Genomic DNA, 21,716 nt, shown 5'->3' with positions numbered 1-21,716 from the left:
CCAAAAGGGACACACTTTATGGGCAGTCCCAGAAAATATGAGTGAGCCAGATTGAGTTCCACATCACCAGCACAATGGGTTGTGTCCAGGAAATATTGACACTAGGACAGTTGGGGTCCGGTACCAACACGTTAAGATTTTATAGGTGATCTGGTATTTGCTGCAGAGGGAGGACTTATGGGCAAAGAAAAAAATCCTGTTCTTTTGATCCTCCGAGAACAAGGTGTTAAGGTCTCTTTCCCATTTGTTCAGATATGGAGGGTCAGTTTGGGATGTAATTGTCAGTAGAATGCCGTAAGAGCAGGAGAGAGATTTCCCTAAGGGGCCTTCTCCTCTACAGAGATCTTCAAATGAGGTAAGTTGTCAACGGAAACTGGTATGGTCTGGGAGAGGCCAAAGGAAATTAGATAACTGCAAAATCTTCCATCTGCCTAATATCGAGGAGTTAAAGGCACCATATAAAACTGATGGATGGTTCCCTGAGGGGCCTAGAAAGGTAGAAGCTCTGACCAGGCTCTGGTCGGGTTGTAGTTGGAGGGCTTTGTAAGTGAGACCTGGTACAAAATCCGCGTGGCCAATAATAGGTGTCAACGGAGAGGGGAAGCTGGACAACCGGCTAACCTGAAATATTTAGCAGATACAATCTGACAGAAAGCATGAATGAACTTCTTGCCAAGAGCCCTGTCAATCACTGACGCAGCCGGGCACACGTGTGGAGCCGCTATGTTCTTTTTAAATTGTGACAGCTAGCGGGGAGGGAGAAGAACCCCGCTAGCTGTCACAGCTGGGATCGGGGAGGTGAGGGGGCGAGTCCATTCATAAAATTTTACACCCCGAATATGAGTGTAAAATGTTACGAAAGGGGAACCTATTCTTTGGGGATGGTGGCGGCCACTGCTTCAAAATAAGAAACAAAATTTGCTAAACGCTGGACACCTGTGTTTAGCAGTGTTTGGGAGAGTTTAGGAGCTGTCAGCATTTTTTCTGCCAAAACGCTGCTGCTCCAGAACGCACTGGTCCTGAGTTTTTTTTTTTTTTTTTTTTTGCAGCTTCTAAACGCTTATGCTACTAAAATATCCTAAAATTCCTATGTGTGCAAAGACACATAGAATAACATGGAGAGGTGTTTTGAAGCTGTAAAAAGAAATGACTGACGCTACTAAAAGCAGCAGTAAAAACGCCCTGTGTGCATGAGGCCTTACATTTTGGGAAACCATATAACCATGGGTTTAGTGCAGATTTAGGACGATTTATGTTTACTTGACAGAACTAAAGCTGGATAAGGAGGGCTCAGTATTTTCAATTATCTGAAAAGCATTTTATTCCCCCATCTACCCTAAACAGCGTGGATGGAGGAATCACTACTGCTGGCTATTGCATTTGGGCGGCCATGCCACCTACAACTGCCTGAATAGCGACTGCTTCTGGTAAGAATTAATGGCACCCTTCCGTGTTTGCAAAAGAGCAGCACGTTTTGCCTGTGCCTTTAAAACATGTGTGATTATGCACGAGTGCCTGACCCGCACAGATGTGAACCTGGCTAGTCTTGTAGAGGTAATAAAATAACATGATACATATTTGTGATGTTCTAGATGGAATGAAATATTTACATTGTTTTATTTTACAGCTGTTGCTTTTAAGAACGCTAAGCAGTATGATCAAGCTAAAGATGCATATTTGAAGGAGGCCGAAGCTTATGAAAATAACAAAGCGTATCCTTCTTGTCTGACCTGTCATTAGTCTAAAATATTGGTCATTTTTTTCTTTACCTCTGTTATCTTAAATACTATAACTGATTATGTAATAAATGTATGATTGGTCATCAGTAGATACAACAATCCATACCTGACAAGTACTCTTTGGGATGCCTGTTTGTAAAAGGCAATCTAGTGGCATATTTAACCACTTGACCCCCAGTCCAATTCTGACATTTCTCACATACACATAAAAATCTGCATTTTTTTTTTTTTTTCTAGAAAATAACTTGAAAATCCCAAAACATTATATTATATTATATTTGAAGTAAAGACCACATCTGTGATGTCCGCAGAGAGCAGACTTCAGCCTGCTCTCTGCTAAAAATGGGTGACAGGAGTGCAGAACGAATTGCACTCCTGTGATCCATAGGAGACGTACAGCCAAATGAGCTTTGGCTGTACATCTCCTTAATTTTTTTTTTGCTCACAAACACAATATAATGCCCAATTTTTATTTTAAAAGATGTTACGCTGAGTAAATGGATACCTAAAATGTTACACTTTAAAATTGCATACACCCGTGGAACAGTGACAAATTACAGCACCTAAAAATAATCATAGGGGATGTTTTAAATGCCTTTACAGCTTACCAGTTTAGACACAGGAGATTTGGAGCTAAAATTATTGCTCTCACTCTGACGTTTGCAGTGATACCTCATGTGTGGTGTGATCACTATTTACATATGAGTTTGGGACGTAAATACAGGTTCGCCTTTGCGTGTGAGCGCTGAGGGGACAGGGGGATGCTTTATAAAACATTTTTTTTATTATTTTATTTTATTTGGCTTTTTTTTTTTCTCACTGTACCGTTAATTTTTTTTTTTTTTACCAACTTTATGTATTACTTTTGCGATCAATGACATGCCTGACAGGTCCTCTGTGCAGAGAGATCTAGGGTCTTTTAGACCCCATATTTCTCCTCTGGCCTCCAAAGCATCTGGTCAAACTGATATTGGTTTGATCAGATACTTTACAAGTCGGTAACGGCTTGTAAACAAACAAACTGAAACCGGAAGTGACAAAAATCCTTGTCGCTTTTGTTTTTTCACATCACACATTGGTAGGAACAGCATCAGTTCCTCTCATTGTGTGCAGGGAAGCCGATGTCGCCTGGTTCCGGGCTTCCCGATGGGATGGGAGAACCTGGGAAAGGTGGGATGGGGGAGGCAAGGCACAGCAGAGGGACCCCCTCCAACACCTGTTAAAGTGATCGAGCGACCCACATATCCGCTCTGATCATTTTTTACTCAAAAGATAATCGCATGGTTGTTGCCTCAACCATTAACCCAGTCTAGCCACCTCAATACGAGCGTCTGTATATGTATGTATATATGTGTGTATGTGTGTGTGTGTGTGTGTGTATATATATATATATATATATATATATATATATATATATATATATATATATATATATATATATATATATACACACATACATGTGGCGGTATTGAGGTGGTTAAAACAAATTTTAATTGAAAAAAATCTCCATGTATTTTACACTTAAGGACTCATGTACCCGGGTCACATTAGGGATTTTTTTTCCATGCCAGGGAAGCCCAGGTGCTACAGATAGTCATGCGTAGACATTAATGAATATGCACAGCTGTACGTTGGGTGTGCACCAGTATTCGTGTAAACTGCATATAACTTATGGCAAGATGTACATACATGAATGATTCTATACACTAGACATGAGTACTGGTGTATACCCGTGTATGGCTGTGCAGTCATTCATGTCTATGTACGCTGTACGCAGCACTTAGGCTTCCCAAAAAAAAAAAACACAGTATTTTACGTTGAACATGCAAAAAGTATTTGAATACTGATTTTGAATACAAAAATGTAAAAATGATATGCCTTCATTATTGAAGGCATTTTATTGCTTCCCAGCAGCAGCCTAAAATCCAAAGGACAAAACAGTAGACTGCATAGAAGGACTGTCGCTGTCTGCATGAGAGCAGCGGTCTCTCTGCACAAGTCCCACTCCCCCTTGTATCTTCACCACTACAGTGCTAGACCTCCTCCCCACCTCTTGGCAGTTAAATGCTTTATTGTTCTCCCCCAGTCTTTAGGCAGGCCATAAATGGTGCACATTTCTTTCCTGCAACTACGGTCCCTGCCGGGAGCCGTCCCTGCCGGGAGAAGACAGTAATTATCGCTAGCTGCTGCTATAGCTGCTTGCTATAATTGCAAGAATCTGGCAGGCTGGTTGTACCCGATTTGATTGATCAACTTGTTACATTCAGGTAGCCCATTAACAGTTCAAATCTCGACCGGTTCCTGCTGAACTGGCCGAGATTTGAACTGTGTATGGCCCACCTTAGTGGAGTGTCTAAGACTTTTGTGAAATGTCTCCAATACAAAGATTTTTAATTGTGGTGAAATGGCTTATTCAGAAGGGGCAAATGAGGGTGACTAGACTAAAGCATTCAGATGTGACTTAACTCCACATCTGCACACAGCAGCACCCTGTGCTATGGCCACATACAAACTGGGCAGTTAACTGCCTCTAGTTCATGTGTGGCCAGAACGGCTGAAAATGGACACCACCTGTCTGCGTCCAGCGGTGGTCAGAAGGAGCAGTTACATGTGAACAGCGGCATTGCCAGCCATTGATGATTTGATAATGCTTAAGGTGTATGTAAAGACAAACTTTTTTTTTTAAATGTTTGAATAATGGTTAAATCTTCTGTCGGATTTTATTTTATTTTGTTTTTAATGCTTTTTGTGTTTCGTCGGGGAGATTTCTTCCTGTCCAAGAAACCCAGCAGAAGGTAAAAGGACATCTCTTCAAAGCAAGGGAATTTCCCCTTTTATACAGTTGTCACCAGAACAGCTGTCCCTGTTGGAAAATTTCCCGTCATCTCCTGTACTAATTACCACTCAAAAATGTTAAATTTCCCATTATTTTCTGTAGCAGTGACAGTGGTTACCAGGACAAACGGAGCGGCTGAATCTGCACAGGGGGCACACAGACAGCGATAAAAAACCAACAGAGTCTAACATGTCTTTTTATAAAGCAGCAAATCCAGGTCCATGTGTTTTTAAATGACAGGGATTAATTCCCCACCAGAGAATGTTTCTTCATAGTCACAGTTCTGCTTTATAAATGCCCCCCCCCCCCCCAAACCTAATCCAAAGTTTATTCAAACTTAGAAAATTGTTTTGGCTTAACATACACTTTAAATTGTACGTTTAATCCTTAGTTTTACATTCTGTCCTGCATCAGGGTTAACAACTTTGATTTTTTTTTTTTAAATTAATGATTTATTTTTTATTTGCAAGAAATGAAATATGTAATCTTGTTGTGGTTCATCTAAAGTGATTTAAGTAAAGGAAAATACTTTGATTATATAATTTGACTTTGAAAGCCTTAATCAATTATTCTGTTCAGACTCTTCCATGCTGCCAAGTGAGTATAATGTGTATCAATGTGTGTTCTAGATATATACTCCCCTTACAATACCAACAGTACATTGACTGAAAGAGATGAAGTCCAGCATGTCGGTGGATTTTTGTTAAATGTGTTGCATACTGTAGACATAGATGGGTTGCTATAGGCAATGAATATTTCTCCAGTTTGGTATACATCTGTTGTCTTTTGTTAAGGCCACAGACTTATTTTTACAAGGTTTTTAGAACTGTACTGTTAAAGCTTATCGGAAGCCAAAAATTCTGAATTGAGTGGTGAGGCATTAGGAACTTGGCCACGTTTTTATCCCTTCACTGTCTCTATTTGGCCTCATGCACACAGACGTAATAATCTACAGGATGTTGCCAGCAGAGGCTGTCAGAAAGATCCTGAGTAAAAAAACTTAATTTAGGTTCCTTAAAGTAGAACTAAAAGCAACATTTTGGATAGAGCAGGGGAAGATTATAACCCCTGTTAGATTTTGTTCCATCTATGTCCCATTGCGGAGGTTTCCCTTTTACTTCCTGTCCCATAGCCAAACAGGAAGTGGGATGAAATCCCTGCAAATTAAGGGAATTCCTTGGGGGACCCCCAGATCACCAGAACTAGGGTCCCCATTGGAAGATTTCCACTCTATTCCTTTTCTGGGAACAATCCAAAATTTTGGGGTTTTCTTTTACTTTCAGTTCTAATGATAAACAGGACAAATAGAGAAGGTGAATGTCCCGAACCGGTACACAGAACCTGTTCTAATCCCTCTCTACTCTATCCAAAACTAAAATAAAAAGTTTTGCCTTTTAGTTATACTTTAAAAAACTTCCCATATACATATTTACAGAAGTGTAAATTTAATATTTCTTCTACCTTCCTGCTGTTGACAATGCTAGCAGTTTAAATTAGGCACAATGCTAAATTCACTTTGTTCCCAGTGGGACCGGATATGAAAATTTTGGATGGTGAGATTTCTACTATTCCCTTCTTCATCCAAAATAAAAACAACATTTTTTGGCAATAAATACACTTTAAACTATGCTTGGTGCTACTAAATTGACACCATCCTACAGTAACATCCAACAGTATATGGTTTAAAGTATAAGTACAGCCAAAGCTCCTTTGGCTGTACTTCTTCTGTGGATCACAGGAGTGCAGTTCGTTCTGCACTCCTGTGAATCTTTTTCAGCAGACAGCGGGCTGACATCACAGAGCCGGTCCAGGCTCGGACAATGAAGTCAGGATCTGCCCACATGCCTGGACCAACACGCAGGCTGCCAAGAGCCTGAAACGGCCACTCCCACCACCTCCACTACCCAGCGCTCCAGTGAGTGGGGGGGGGGCAGAGCAGAGAGCGGTGACTGACTTGCTGTGAGAACTGAGCGATCTGCAGTATTAGATCGCTCAGTGTTAGAGCTGGCGGGGGTCAGATGCAGCATTGGACCGATGCTGCAATCACATAGGTAAGTATGATTTAAAAAAAAAAAAAAATTCCCATACTTCTCTAGTGTTTTAGAGACCCCATGCAGCTATGTTTCAGTTTAAACCTAAATATCTTTTAAATTGTTAAAGGAAACCTCCACTGAGAGAGATATTGGCTCTGCCATTGCTGACTACCATCTGACATTATTAGTTCTCTGGCCTCAGTGCTTTACTGGTCACTAATCTTGAGCAAGCATGCAACTGATAAAGTCAAATTCTAAATCAGGTCAGTGACTCATTTGCGAATATTGACCCAATGAAACCATGGGATCAGCTAAACAAGTTGGAATCCAGCATTTCAGTAGCAGAAGTCAACAATAGTAGTTTCTGTATTTCTGTTTCATTTTAGATCATATCAAAATCTGACTTTTCAAAAAAGATTGAAGTAAGCAGATTTGCAGCTGTCAAATTTTGCCTCAGGCTATGCTTTATACATTGAGTTTATACATGCACATTAGTTTCAGGAATGTTTGCTGCATGGATATACTGGTATGAAGGGCACACTTGGGTATGTTGAGTACTGAGATTGTACATTCATTTTTAACATGTGCCTTGCTCTTAACAGGGCCTTTGAACAAGCAGGGATGATGTTAAAGGTAGGAAATATTTTATTAACTTACATTGCACAAACATATTTTTAAATTTTTTTAGAAAAAAAGTAGAATTCCAGGCGAAACCTACCTAACCAACAAAATGCTCCCTCCAGTTTCCTATTGACTAACCTGTGTAAGAAAGATTTATATAAGAATTCATCTACTAAATATGATACTTTTGCCCCAATGTCTTTATATTATGTCACATATGCCAGTCCCGATACCCAAATCCTTCTTTAAAACCCTAGATGCTTTATTTACTACCTTCATATGGGGCAAGAATAGACATAAACTAAAACTATCGACCCTGCAAAGACCAAAATCTGAAGCTGGCATGGTACTTCCTAACTTGCTCTTGTATTACCTTGCTGGTCAACTCAGGCACTTAACCAATTGGGTAGTGTCCGTCACGCCATTGGTGGTGGAATACCACTTGGCACACATAATAAATGTTAATCACTGTTTGATAACCCTTGGAGACGCCTGTAGTATACCTCTATGAGAAACATGCCGATATTGACCTTGGCTCGTGCAGTGTGACGAGAGGCTAAACAAATTGACAAATTAATGGATATTAATGAAGATATCTCGCTGTGGCGAAATCCAATGTTCCCACATTTAGGACAATACTCAGACTATCACTTTTGAGAAAACAAAGGGGTATTAACTCAAGCTTCAGTATATGACAATAATGTTTTACATTCATTGGCAGGTATACAGGGTAAACTTGAGTTAGCACGCACAGCTTTTTATGGATATCTGCAACTTGGCCACACACTATTTGCAAAATTTGGAAACTCTCTAACTACCCTGTCATCGGGATCTTAAAATCACAAGGGTCTGATCTCTGACATCTATTCCCACCTGATACATGCTACCTTGATGACTAACCCACTGGTGGTCCAAGATAAGTGGCAGGCGCTTATTCCTAACCTCTCAGACGATGACTGGGAGGAGGTGTGCTCTTCCCACTTGTTTGTGTCACCCGCTATCAATAATAAGCTGACCCTACTGTATGTGTTTCATCTTACCTAACACCAATTAGACCACACGCTATGCTAGCAGCAGCCATGTCCCATCTCCATGATGTGGCTAGAAGATCGGTCAACGATTTAGCATGCAGAGCATATTCAGGGGACTGTTACAGCTGTATCCGGTGGGAAGGAAGATCACAGAAATGTGAATTAAGGTAATTATTCGCGAGTGTAAGAAACTTGGTTTTAGACAAGGAACTAATTATTGCTTGTAAGATTAGAGGTTGGGGGGTTGGTAACAATTTTTTTTTTTTTAAATCCCCAGGCACCAAGTGCATGTAGTATTTGGTCCTTTTCTGACCTGTCCTATGGTTTTGCACTAAAAGCACATGTCTGTGTTTGATGTTGGCTCCACCCCAGGCTGAAGCCCAGTTTATGGGAGTTCTATGAGTAAGGCAATGGGATAGATTTACTAATACTGATGCACTCAGAATCTGGTGCAGCTGTGCATGGTAGCCAATCAGCTCCTAGGGTAGTGCTGAAGCTCACTTGGGTGAATGACATCACTGTCCACCTCCCTCCCCTATCCTCCATGTGACATTGTTCAGGTCTGATGATTGGTTGCTTAGGCCTGAGCACTTTTACATGCACAAAGTCACATGCTCCTCCATACCAAAAACCCCTGTCTTGTTAGAGCCCTAAATGGACAAAGTGACAGTTGTTTTATAAATATCTTTTGGTTTGTGATTCATTCGTCTTCATTTAATTGTATTAAGCCACTGTCATGTCTTACTTTTATTCTTAAGAACTTAATGGGAAAAGTTAGTACTGTTGCTATATTCTTCTTAATAGTTTAAACTTAGGGTCTATCCACCCAGAATGCCTATATGAATAATGCTACCATGTTTGACATAATTCCAAAATATTAGTTAACCATTTACAGCTTGTTCAAATCTTCATTTTTGCTTTTTACTTTAGCTTACCTTTTATAAAGCAGTGCATTTATGTAGTTACATGCATATGATACAAACCGTAGCTCAGTAAATGGGGGGGAAAAAAAAAGTCCACATTTTTACTGAGTGAGTATTTATTTTTGCAATGTCACATTGTAGGAGATGCACAAGCTCCCAGAAGCCGTCCATTTGATAGAGAAAGCCAGCATGATGTTTCTCGAGAATGGCACCCCTGACACAGCTGCCATGGCACTAGAGAGAGCTGGCAAGTAAGTGAATATGTGATACGGATATATGTTGTGCAGTGTATCTAAATTAAAAACATTCACATAATTCTTTGGTTGCTTAAAGCAGAATTTAAAGTGGTTGTTAAGCTACTGAGTCTTCTCGCTACAATCTCGTCTGTTCTATCCAGTGCGTACTCCAGTGTATTTTTTTTTTTTTTTAAATAAGCCACTGTAAACCTTATTTCTCTATCGCTCATTGACAGACGTAGTCCTCGGTGATACAGCACCTTCGGGTTATGTTGCCTCCACAGGAGCAGGACTAGACAGGAAATAAAAATGCTCTGGCCACACCCCAGGGGCAGTCCCCGAGGGTATATCCTCTCTCTCTCCGCCACAGCAAATCAGTTATTTTCTGTCTAGTTAGGAGTAAGGACCTAGATACCTTGCTGGGATCTTCGGTCCTGGCAAGATTTTTTTCTTAAAAAGATTTTTTAGACAGCTTTTTTCTCCAGTGTTCCTGTGAGATCTTCAAGCAAGAAAGCTGAACTGGGCGACGGGCTGGATGTTGAGATCCGGTGGTCACCCCAGTTCAGCCTACGAGCGCGTGCAGGCCATAGCTCCGCGCTGGGTCGGCCGCGACATAGTCCCACTGGGGGACTGACCCCGCGAGTTAAACGTCTCGCTGAAACGCCAAGGACCATGAGTCACGGTGTCCGTATTGGTCGACAGCCCTCCCGCCCCGGTGGAGAGGGGTACTGTCAGGAGTTGGTGCCCGCCTGGTTCCGGTATGGTGAGTAGCATGTTCCCCCTTTTCCCCTGAAGGGTCTTGTGGTGAACGCGGGCCCCTCTCTGTATGGTAAGATAGAGTCCCCCTCTATCCTATAACATGGCACAGATCCCCCTACTTTGAGTGTGATTTTATGTGCAAAAAGCCAGGAGGCTTGGTTTGGGAGCTAACAATCTAATTGTATACATGTTAAAAAGATTGTAATCAGTGGCAGTCTGGGAATCTTACTATGATAATAATAAAGTACCTACCAGTCAGAAGCCACGGACATGTAGACTGCCTTCCTAGTCAAATCTCCAGCTATAGCAGGCCTTCCGAACGGCCATGCGGTCCGCCAGGGCCGGTACCGCCAACCACGCCAAATCCCCATGCAGAGAAGGTGTTGTGTGCTCTGCAGCACACCGCTATTCGTACAGGCCGCCGCCATTTTTTTTGCTGGATCGCACGAGGCCGCCATTTTGGCGTAGCCTCGTGTCTCCAGCATGGGGGCGGCCATGTTTGAGGTGATCCAAACACCTCGTGGAGCTAGGGGAGGCGCCGGAAGGCGTGCAGAGGGGCGGAGCCACCTCCTTTCTTCCTGGGCAGCCAGCCAAAAGACTTCCTGTTTGTGAAGACAGCGCTGTAACCTGTTGCAGTTAAACTCTGAGCATCAAGTGGTGAGCCTGGGGGTCTATCTCTCTCTCTCTCTCGATCGATAGGGATCCCTAGCAGGTAACACTAAGGGGCTTTTGTGGCGCTGGGGGTCTGAAAAAAAAAAAAAAAAGTTTTTTATTTAATTGAATTGTATTATCCGGGAAGTTACTGGAATAATCATGGACCCTGCCACACAAATTCCCCCACCTGTTTCCCTCGAGGGGGCCACGGGACCCGCCGGTGCACAGAGTATGGATGCATTTACAGCAGTTTTGGAGTCTTTGGTGGCTCGGGTGGAGGCAGCCTGTCAGGGACGGGGGTCAAGGAAGCGGCCCCCGCCTACCCCTACATTATCTGACACCTCTGACTCAGATTCAGAGATGGTCACTGCAGCTGCAGGTCCCTCTGCAAGGGCTGTTACCTCAGGTAAAGCTCCCTCAGACAGTGAGGAGGACGTTCATTCTCCCGCTATAATTCAGGAAGAAGCATTGGTGGACGCACTAGTTGTGGCAGTGCGGGAAACCTTAAGACTTGAGGTTTTACCGGCAGAGGCAACTGAAACAGAGATTCCCTTTGGTACTAACAAGCCCATCAAAACGGTGAAGGTTTTTCCTGTACCCAAGTGTTTTGGTAATAAAATTAAAGGAGAATGGGAGCATTCTAAGCGTACCTTTACGATTTCCAAGCGTATTGCTAGACGCTATCCATTTGAGGAATCCTTCATTAAGAAATGGACGGTACCACCAGTAGTGGATCCACCTATTTCCAGGCTGAATAAAGCCACGGTTATCCCAGTGGAGGACACTTCGTCCTTTAAGGATCCGGTGGATCGGAAGATGGAAGCAGAGTCCCGCACTATCTTCCCTCTGATAGGGTCAGCATTTAGACCAGTAATTGTTATTGGTCTAGTTTCCCAGACACTTACGGAATGGGCGAGATTGGTACGCCAAGACCTTAGGGGAAAAGATATTCCCCAGGAAACATCTGATTTGATGGAACAGATTATACAAGGGCTACAGTTTATCTGTGACGCAGCCTTGGACACTACTCCCCTATTAGGGCATGCATCTATGTCAGCGGTAATCCTCAGACGTGTGCTGTGGTTAAAATGCTGGTCAGCTGACCTAGGTTCCAAAAAGACCTTGACGAATCTCCCCTTTCAGGGGAATCGTCTATTTGGGGCCTAGATGAAATTATTATGGATGCCACTGGGGGCAAGAGCACTTTTTTGCCACAGGCTGCTAAAGCTAAGGGACCTCGCAACAAGCGAGGACCTTTCTTTACCGCCCATAAAGGGTACGTATGCCCGGCTGGAACAAGCGGGAAAGGCAAGACTCCTCCAGGAGGGTTCAAGAAGGGCTGGTCGGACAAACAGAGGACCGACTCAGCCAAACCCGAAGCAAAGGATTACACAGCCTGAAGGTGCGCCCCCACCCGGGTTGAGGGTGGGGGGACGTTTTCACCGGTATTCAGGATATTAGATCGAGCATCGACTACCACTACCGGTGCGATTCTTCCCTTCCAACATTTGAGTACTACAGGGAGCGGTAGTCACCGTTCCCTGAATAGATCTTTTCCTTTACCTTTTCCTAAGATTAGTCTCTATTCTCCACAGGAATCGGATCTGGTTGACCAGACAGACCAAGAAGCCTCTAGCCGGGTGACTTCGGTCCCTGAGGTTCAACCAGAAAAGATCACCCTTCCTGATAAGAATCAGACTTTCTCGGATGGTCGGGGGCCAGATAGCTCTAGGGACGCCTGGTTCAGATCCAGTCAGCGCCAGTGGTCCTAGAAATTCTAGGCTGGCCTCGTCAAGCCGGCCTGGCCGACTTGGACATGCTAGTCGCAGACGTATCGTGGGAACTTCGTCTCAGGGAATGTCTGTGGTCTCAAGGACCAATTTACCATTGTGCTTTACAGTCGCTGGTTTTAATGGCCTGGCCATTGAGACCCAAGTACTGAAGGACAGAGGGTTGTCAGCTTCAGTCATTCCTACCCTTATTAAAGCAAGGAAAGCGACTTCCAGCAAGGTCTATTATCACACATGGAAGACTTATATTGCGTGGTGCGAATCTTTAGGATTTCCTCCACGTACCTATTCGGTGACTCGAATATTGGCTTTTTTGCAAAAAGGGGTTGAGCAGAAACTAGCCTTGAGCACCATCAAGGGTCAAGTTTCAGCATTAGCAATCTTCTTTCAGAAACCTTTAGCTACCAAGTCCTTGGTGCGGAATTTCATCCAGGGGGTGCGGCACCTGGCTCCACCAGTCCGCACGCCCTTACCGCCCTGGGATCTTAATTTAGTTTTGTCGGTTCTACAGAAACCTCCCTTTGAGAACATCAGGGAGATTCCCTTGCTTACTTTATCCCAGAAGGTGGCCTTCTTGGTGGCTATCACTTCTGCTCGCAGGGTGTCAGAACTGGCTGCATTATCATGCCAGTCCCCATACCTAGTGATTCATAGGGATAAGGTAGTACTTCATCCTAAGCCATCCTTTCTTCCTAAGGTGGTTTCAGATTTTCATCTGAATGAAGATATTGTACTACCTTCCTTGTGTCCTCAGCCCAATCATCATCGGGAACATGCGTTGCATTCCTTGGATGTGGTTCGGGCAATCAGGGTATACCTGAAAGCTACGGAATCATTCCGTAAGACGGATTCACTTTTTGTGATCACGGATGGCCCCAGAAAGGGGTTGCCTGCATCTGCCGCGACCATTGCCAAATGGATTAGACAGACGGTGGTACAGGCTTATTCTATTAAGGGTCAGAGTCCTCCGTTCCCTGTTAGGGCGCACTCCACTCGAGCGCTCAGTACTTCCTGGGCCTTTCGCCATCAGGCGTCAGTGGTCCAGGTATGTAAGGCGACCACCTGGTCGTCGGTACATACCTTTACAAGATTCTATAAAATTGATGTGATGGCATCGGCGGATGCCTCATTTGGCCGCAAGGTTTTGCAGGCCGCAATTTGAGGAGACCGGTGGTCTACCTCGAGGGTTTTTTTTTTTTCTGTTTGAAAAATTTATTTTTGTTGAGTCTCATCATTAAGGATGAGCATTGTGAACTTCTAGTTGGCACCGGTTGGGCCTTCTAGATTGGGATTTGATTTCCATTTTCCCACCCCTCATTTGTGATACTGCTCTGGGACTTCCCGAAGGTGCTGTATCACCGAGGACTACGTCTGTCAATGAGCGATAGAGAAAAATGGATTTTTGTAAAATCTTACCGTAAAATCCTTTTCTCTTAGCTCATTGACAGACGTAGTCCCCGCCCCTCTGTTTTTGAGTTGGGTTGGGTTAAATTCTCTAAGCACTGCTTTTGTGACATAACTGATTTGCTGTGGCGGAGAGAGAGAGGATATACCCTCGGGGACTGCCCCTGGGGTGTGGCCAGAGCATTTTTATTTCCTGTCTAGTCCTGCTCCTGTGGAGGCAACATAACCCGAAGGTGCTGTATCACCGAGGACTACGTCTGTCAATGAGCTAAGAGAAAAGGATTTTACGGTAAGATTTTACAAAAATCCATTTTTTTATAGTGCCGCTTGGTGCTCACGTGACCCGCCGCCTCTCTTCTCTCTCCTTCTGACAGCTACAGTGGGCAGGGCTGAGAATCCCTCCGCTGACGTCAGCCAGGAGGAGAAGAGAGGCATCCGGTCACATAAGCATGGAGCGCCGCTATAAAATAAGGTGTACAGTGGCTTATTTTTCAAAAAACACGTACACTGGGGCACATCATTTAATATAACACATATGATTGAAGAAAGAAGGAAGACAGTTATTTTAGCAGCAGGAGGGGAGGGCTGGGGAGTGGATCAGAGCTGACAGGCAGGGAGGGAGGGGAGGAGAGAGGACAGAGGAGAGCAGAGGATGACGGAGGCACGTACACTGACCATGGTGTCGGGGCTCAGCAGCCATGATAAACCGTGGTCAGTTTACAGGGGGACGGCAGAACCAGGCAAGATCAGCCAGGTATTTGGGCTGATACAAATTACACAGCACAAGCACTGTGCTGTATACCATGCTTTAAAGGAACAGAATCAATTTTTTATTTTATTTTTAAGGTTACAAACACTTTAGGTAAAACGGATATCATTTAACGCAAGCTTGAGCCCCCCAGCAAAAGCCAACGGACCTAAAAATCTACTTGTATTAAGGATGTCTGAATCACCTTCTGAATTTTTCCTTGTGACCAAGAGTGAGGAAACATCCCAAATTTTGCAGTGGTCTCTAGAGCTGAAGGTGAAGGGAAATCTTCTAATGGAACTCCTGTTTGCTGACAACTCTCTTAAGCTGTTCATAGATGGCTCAGTTTTTGATCAACCAGCGAAAAAAAACTAAACAAATCCTCCCCACTGCTATATTCTATTCTGACTGTGGGAAGCTGCCGCTGATACTAGTCACTAATACACTGATCAGTGCTGCAGTGCTGATCAAACGAAATTCACCAACATTCCTGTCAAAAGGAATTGATCATTAGCTCGACACCTCTCGATCGGAAATATCCATAGATCGATTGAAATGTGTCTGGTTCTTGCTGAACCAACCAAGTTTCGATCCATTTGTGGCCAGCTGAAGAGTAGAGTCCCCCTCACTTTGGGGAGATTTCCTGTGGTGTCCCTAGGACAAGAGTAAAGAAAAATGTCTCCAAAGAGACAAAGAAAGCAACTTGACCCCGTTGTACCCTCACAGACCTCAGCATCCCATTTGTCAAGTTTACTCCAAAAAGGCCAGCTTCAGTAGTGCATTGTGCATCAATTATCTTACTCCTTAGTCTTGATTCAAGACGCCTCTTTCTAAACCATCCTGCAGTGTAATGGATCAAATTCCGGTTCCTTTATGAGCCGAGATCATTTCCAGCCCTGGGGACTAGGTATTTTTTCTGCTTGTTATCGTCTTGGGTACTGATCCCCCTCACCATCACCGTGAGTTCTCCTACTCCTGGAGTCTGAGAGAGAACCTGTCTGATGGAAGTGTTGCTCTCCACCAATAGGAGGTGTCCACATCACGCAGGCAGTGATGTTGATGTCTGAAGAAGGACCCCAGGTAGTAAACGGAGGAGGAGAGAAGGATCGTCGCAAGACCGCGTCTTCAGGTAAGTAAAATAGGCATTTGCATTTTTTTTTATGCCAGCGGTTAATTAGAGGTGGGTGGTGGGGGGTTGCTAATATCCTGGAGTTGGGCTTTAGGCTCGGTTCACATCTATGCAGTTTGCTTTTGATCCGTTTCTGCAGTGCATTTTTTCACACACATTTTTGACTCGTTTTTTAACACGTTTTGAATTTTTAATGCTTTTTTTTTTTTGGGGCAGATTAAAAAATGCAAATCGCTGTGAAAATGCACTGCATGCTTTTCTGCAGCTTCTCCATTAACGTTTGTTGAACCAGAAATGCACTGTTTTCTTTAAAAAAAAAAAGTCCCAGACCCTTTCCAAAAACGCAGCGGCTGAAAAAACATAGATGTGAACATGTCCCAGGAAAAATCATGTTAAATGGACTATAGTGTGTTTCTGCAAACTGCAAAAAGCAATAATAAAACGCATGGTTGGGTACCGAACCTTAAACTGATGGTAACGGCAGAAGGTTGTCTATCCTAATGCATTCTACACATTAGGATAAAAAGCCTTCTGTGTGCAGCAGCCTCACTAATGCTTACCTGAGGTCCCTCTAGATCCACCGATGTTGCAGGTGTATCTCGGCTGCCCGGGACTCCCCTCCTCATTGGCTGAGACAGAAGCTTGGTGCCATTGGCTCCCAATGAGGAGAGAAAGGGGCCAGGACGGGGCCGTTGCTCAGTGTCTGAATGGACGCCTGGGAGCTGTGGCTCAGCTCGGGTGCCCCCAGAGCAAGCTGTTTGCTGTGGGGGCACTCAACAAGAGGGAGGGGCTAAGAGAGCTGAGGAAGATCTGGGCTGCTCTGAGCAAAACCATTACACAGAGCAGTAAGTATAACAGGTTTTGTTATTTTTAACTAAAAAAAAAAACAAGACTTTAAATCACTTTAAGGAATTATGGAAGCTTACTGCCATACTACCCTGTGATACTGCACGCTGTAACCTTTAATCTTTATATTACATTTATATTTGCTGTACCATACTCCTTATTGAGGGAAAAAAATGTAATAAGACTATCCAAAAAACATATTGGCTTTAGATTTACTTTTGATCTGAAACATCAAGATATATGAGCATTCTTCTTTTGTATCTTAGGCTAATAGAGAACGTCAATTTGGAAAAGGCTGTTCAGTTGTACCAACAATCTGCATCCGTCTTTGAGGTATGTTTCCTTTTACTGAGCCATATTTCTAACTGTTAGACATACAAAGAAGAATCAAATTTAAACAAATGGACCCGTGTGTTGCTAGTCTTCCTCAGTATGTCATATCTCAGAATAAATCATCAAAACCAATGTACCAGGTCATATCTTTAATTCTATAGATAGGGTCTGCAGTGTGTAAGTATAGAGATGCCTCTACCCCCCATGTATCCATGCTCAGGCCTGCACGTATACTGTAGCACTGCACTGTGCAATTTTCAAGGTGTTGTATTTGTTCTTCCTATATCAGAAATGTGTCATTTACATATATAACTATATAGGGATTTTTTTATTATTGGTTGCTGTCATGTTGGAAAGAATAATGACTTTTTATATCTCTTGGGTTATCACTTGACAAGATATCTTTACAAAATGTTCTAGCTCTGTGCAACAGCCAAGGCTGTTGCAGAACCAAATGATCGATTCTATGTATTATAGTTTTGAGAGGTTGACATCTTCGTTGTGGCCCTATTGGTGGTTGCACAGACACAAACTTATGTCGGGGGATACGTACCATTGGATGGGTGGAATTTTCCTTAAAATTACCTTTTACTTCTCAGATCCAAACAGGTCAGTAGCCTAACAATTAAAGGAAAAAAGTAATAGGGAAAATACAGTTTGTACTACCGTCAGGGTTTTCTATAATAGAGAGTAACAGGTCCATTTTAGGTATGATCACGGAGTTTAACAATGTCTTAGTTGTGTAATTATTGTTCCTTTTTTGGCTTTAGAATGAAGAACGTTTACGTCAAGCTGTGGAACTTCTAGGGAAAGCGTCAAGACTTCTTGTGAGAGCTCGACGGTAATGCACTCACTCATGGGTATTTGTGAGGTTCAAGCTGAATTCTTGAAATTCAGCTACTTTTTAAAAGCTGCAGGCATACGGGGAGTGAAGTCTAACAAGGTGTCTGCCACCTCGTAGACGAATTTATTTTATTTACATCTAACAGGTTTAATGTGCTCCAGGAAGATGACTTCTGGAGCTCCGACATTGCTCACTGGGGTCCCAGTTAATTCAAGAGCAGTCGTCGGAACTGCTGTGCCTGCCCCTCCCCTCCTTCTGCCCATTCACAGAAGCCTTTGTATTATGTGAACCCATTCACAAAATGCAAAGGCCTCTGTGAATGGGCAACAGAGGGGAGGGGCAGGCATAGCTGCTGTGTGTGCTTCTCTCCTCTCACAGCTGGAGTGACTGTATAACATGTAACCAGTTCCTCTCTGGCTTTTTAAGTCTCCAATCAAACCTGTTGCATGTCCACAATCTCTGAACATCATTTCACTCACATTCTCTGTAGCATTACATATACTGAACCTTATGTGTGGCTCCTTGGTTTTGTCAGGGGCCACAGTTGAGACCCCCTATACCTTGTAAATTGACAAACACTGAAGTAGAGCATTTCATTTACAGGTTCATACAACTCGGTGGACAAACTGAAACTCTGATTTTATAAAAGGAAAACTCTATTTCAAGCGGTATTAAACCCAAAAATGTTATTTGCAGGTTACCATTCAGATGTGGCTGCATTCGTTTTTTTTTAGGCCTTTTTTCCCTCCGTTTTTCACCTGGTGATCTAGCCAGAAACACACCTGTATTAGTGAGGCACCACTCTGAATGAAGGAGCACAGGGGGCACATTAGGACAGCAGCATTGTCAGTCATATGGTCACAATGGATAACACATTGTTATTTAAGAATCTGCTTTCTAAGTAAAAAAAATAACATGTTTCTCAGGAAGCTTAATACAGTGGATATAAGAAGTCTACACATCCCTGTTTAAAATGTCAGGTTTCTGTGATGTAAAAAAAAATGAGACAAAGATAAATCATTTCAGAACTTTTTTCAACTTTTAATGTGACCTATAAACTGTACAACTCAGCTGAACAACAAAATTAAATCTTTTAGGTGGAGGAATATAAGAATAAAAAATTAAAAAAATATATTTGCATAAGTGTGCACACCCTAAACTAATACTTTGTTGAAAAAACCTTTTGATTTTATTACAGCACTCAGTTCTTTTTGGGTATGAGTATCAGCATGGCACATCTTGACCTGGCAATATTTGCACACTCTTCTTGTAAAAAAAAAACTCCAGATCTGTCAGATTGCGAAGGCATCTCCTGTGCACAGTCCTCTTCAGACCCCCCCACAGATTTTCAGTCAGATTCAGGTCTGTGCTCTGGCTGGGCCATTCCAAAACTTTAATCCTCTTCTGGTGAAGCCATTCCTTTGTTGATTTGGATGTATGCTTTGGGTCTTTGTCATGCTGAAAGATGAAGTTCCTCTTCATGTTCAGCTTTCTAGCAGAACCTTGAAGGTTTTGTGCCAATATTGACTGGTATTTGGAACTGTTCATATTTCCCTCTACCTTGTTATTTTTGCGCCAAACATATCTTTTGGAATTCTGGCCAAAAAGTTCAACCTTGGTTTCATCAGACCAGAACACATTTTCCCGCGTGCTTTTGGGAGACCTTCAGATGTGTTTTTGAAAAATTTAGCCAGGTTTGGATGTTTTTCTTCGTAAGAAAAGGCTTCAATCTTGCCACTCTACCCCATAGCCCAGACATATGAAGAATACGGGAGATTGTTGTCACATGTAGCACACAGCCAGTACTTTCCAGATATTCCTGCAGCTCCTTTAATTTTGCTGTAGGCCTCTTGGCAGCCTCCTTGACCAGTTTTCTTCACGTCTTTTCATCAATTTTGGAGGGACGTCCAGTTCTTGGTAATGTCACTGTTGTGCCATATTTTCTGCACTCGATGATGACTGTCTTCACTGTGTTCCATTGTATATCTCAGTGATAGTGAACCTTGGCACCCCAGATGTTTTGTAAACTACATTTTCCTGTAACGCTCATGCACTCTGCAGTGTGGTTGAGAATCATGGGAAATGTAGTACCAAAACATCTGGGGTGCCAAGGTTCACTATCACTGAGATATACCATGGAACACAGTGAAGACAGTCATCATCGAGTGCAGAAAATATGGCACAACAGTGACATTACCAAGAACTGGACGTCCCTCCAAAATTGATGCGAAGAAAACTGATCGCCATCACTGGTATATCTAATACCTTGTAAATTCTTTTGTACCCTTCTCCTGACTGATACCTTTTAACAATGAGATCCCTCTGATGCTTTGGAAGCTCTCTGAGGACCATGGCTTTTGCTGTAGGATACGACTAAGAAAAAGTCTGGAAAGACCTACTAGAACAGTTAAACTTTATTTGGGGTTATTAAGAGGCTTTTTAAATGATGGCAGATGTGTACTGACTCCTATTTAACATAAGTTTGTATGTGATTGCTTAATTCTGAACACAGCTACATCCTCAGTTGTAAGAGGGTGTGCGCACTTATGCAACCACATTATTTTAGTTTATTTTTACTTCCCCTCCCTAAAAAATATCAAATTGTTTTTTAACTGAGTTGTACAGTTTTTAGGTCACATTAAAGGAGGAAAAAGTTCTGAAATGATTTATCTTTGTCTCATTTGTTTACATCACAGCATTGTATTAAGGTCAAGTTCACATTAAAGATTACATATTATTGTCCTCACATTTGATTTGACTGAACAAAGATTCTTGTCATGTTTATTTCTATTTTTTTAAGATATCACTTTGAGAAAACGTATTTCTGTCAGTACCAATGTACGTAATTTAACAAAAAACAGGTTTATAAAGGGATTATTTTCTTCTCCAAGAAGATAATCCTATCAGTATTGGTTTTGTCCCTATGCTGTGTACAATACAAATTGAATGAATGCTCAGTAAATCTCATCCTGAGGCAACTGTACATTTTTTAGTCTGCATTCAGGGATTCTCATTTGTCATAGCAACAAACCATCCTAATCATTTAAATCAGTTCACTGTTATGGCCACTTAAAGCAGAACTTTACCCATAACAACTTGATTACAAATGTTTTTTTTATCAAGAAACATACATTCCATATTAATAATTATGCTACCAAAATTAGTGTGCTGGAAATTTCTTCCAGAATTTCTCCTGTTTCCTCTTGCTGGAGGCTGCCATTTTGCTGAAGCCCTGAGCCCCTGAACAGCAGTAAATCATAAAGCGGAGCTTAACTCATCAATTTAACGGTTTAAAAGAAACAGTTACATTTCTGGAATGCTGGGATTGCTGTCACATTAGCTTGTGTCCTCAACCAAACTGTCAAACCATCAAATGGCTGGTGTCAACACTGATCACGTGCAGCACCATGGCAGTTGCAGATCAAACAGAAGCAGCTTCTTTGGCTGTAAAGGATATGAAGGTTTAATTCTGCTTCAAGGGTGTCAGTAGATGGATCTCTACAAATTCAGCAGTGTCTAAGAGTGGGTTCAGACTGGTGCGATGTTATACATCACATGTGATTTGCACCGCACTGCTGTGCAGATCTCATGAGACGTCTGTGAGATGCAAATTCAGCCATACAGATTGTATGGCTAAATTTGCATCGCATTTGCACCAAAATGGTGCAGGACCGTTTTTTTGGTCCACACTGGAATCGGATCGAATTGGTGTTCACACCTATGTGATCCAGTTCCTGCATTCAAACTGATCTGGGGGTGTCATTGACTTTGTATTGACACCCGCAGCGGT

General features: G+C 42.6%; 1 protein-coding gene across 1 annotated transcript in view; it reads left to right on the top strand.

The window, feature by feature from the left end:
• The window catches only part of NAPG (NSF attachment protein gamma), a 52,941-nt gene that overhangs the window by 12,669 nt on the left and 18,556 nt on the right, over nucleotides 1–21,716 (top strand). The window contains exons 3-8 of the mRNA XM_082259139.1: nucleotides 1,628–1,712; nucleotides 5,155–5,172; nucleotides 7,211–7,241; nucleotides 9,325–9,434; nucleotides 17,016–17,082; nucleotides 17,853–17,923. Coding sequence (XP_082115265.1) covers nucleotides 1,628–1,712; nucleotides 5,155–5,172; nucleotides 7,211–7,241; nucleotides 9,325–9,434; nucleotides 17,016–17,082; nucleotides 17,853–17,923 — 382 coding nt within the window. The remainder of the gene's footprint in view (nucleotides 1–1,627; nucleotides 1,713–5,154; nucleotides 5,173–7,210; nucleotides 7,242–9,324; nucleotides 9,435–17,015; nucleotides 17,083–17,852; nucleotides 17,924–21,716) is intronic.

Source organism: Pelophylax lessonae (genome assembly GCF_965119305.1).
Source record: "Pelophylax lessonae genome assembly, chromosome: 5".
Taxonomy (NCBI): domain Eukaryota; kingdom Metazoa; phylum Chordata; class Amphibia; order Anura; family Ranidae; genus Pelophylax; species Pelophylax lessonae.
Note: the sequence above shows the minus strand (reverse complement) of the source record. Positions and strands in the feature narration are given on the sequence as shown.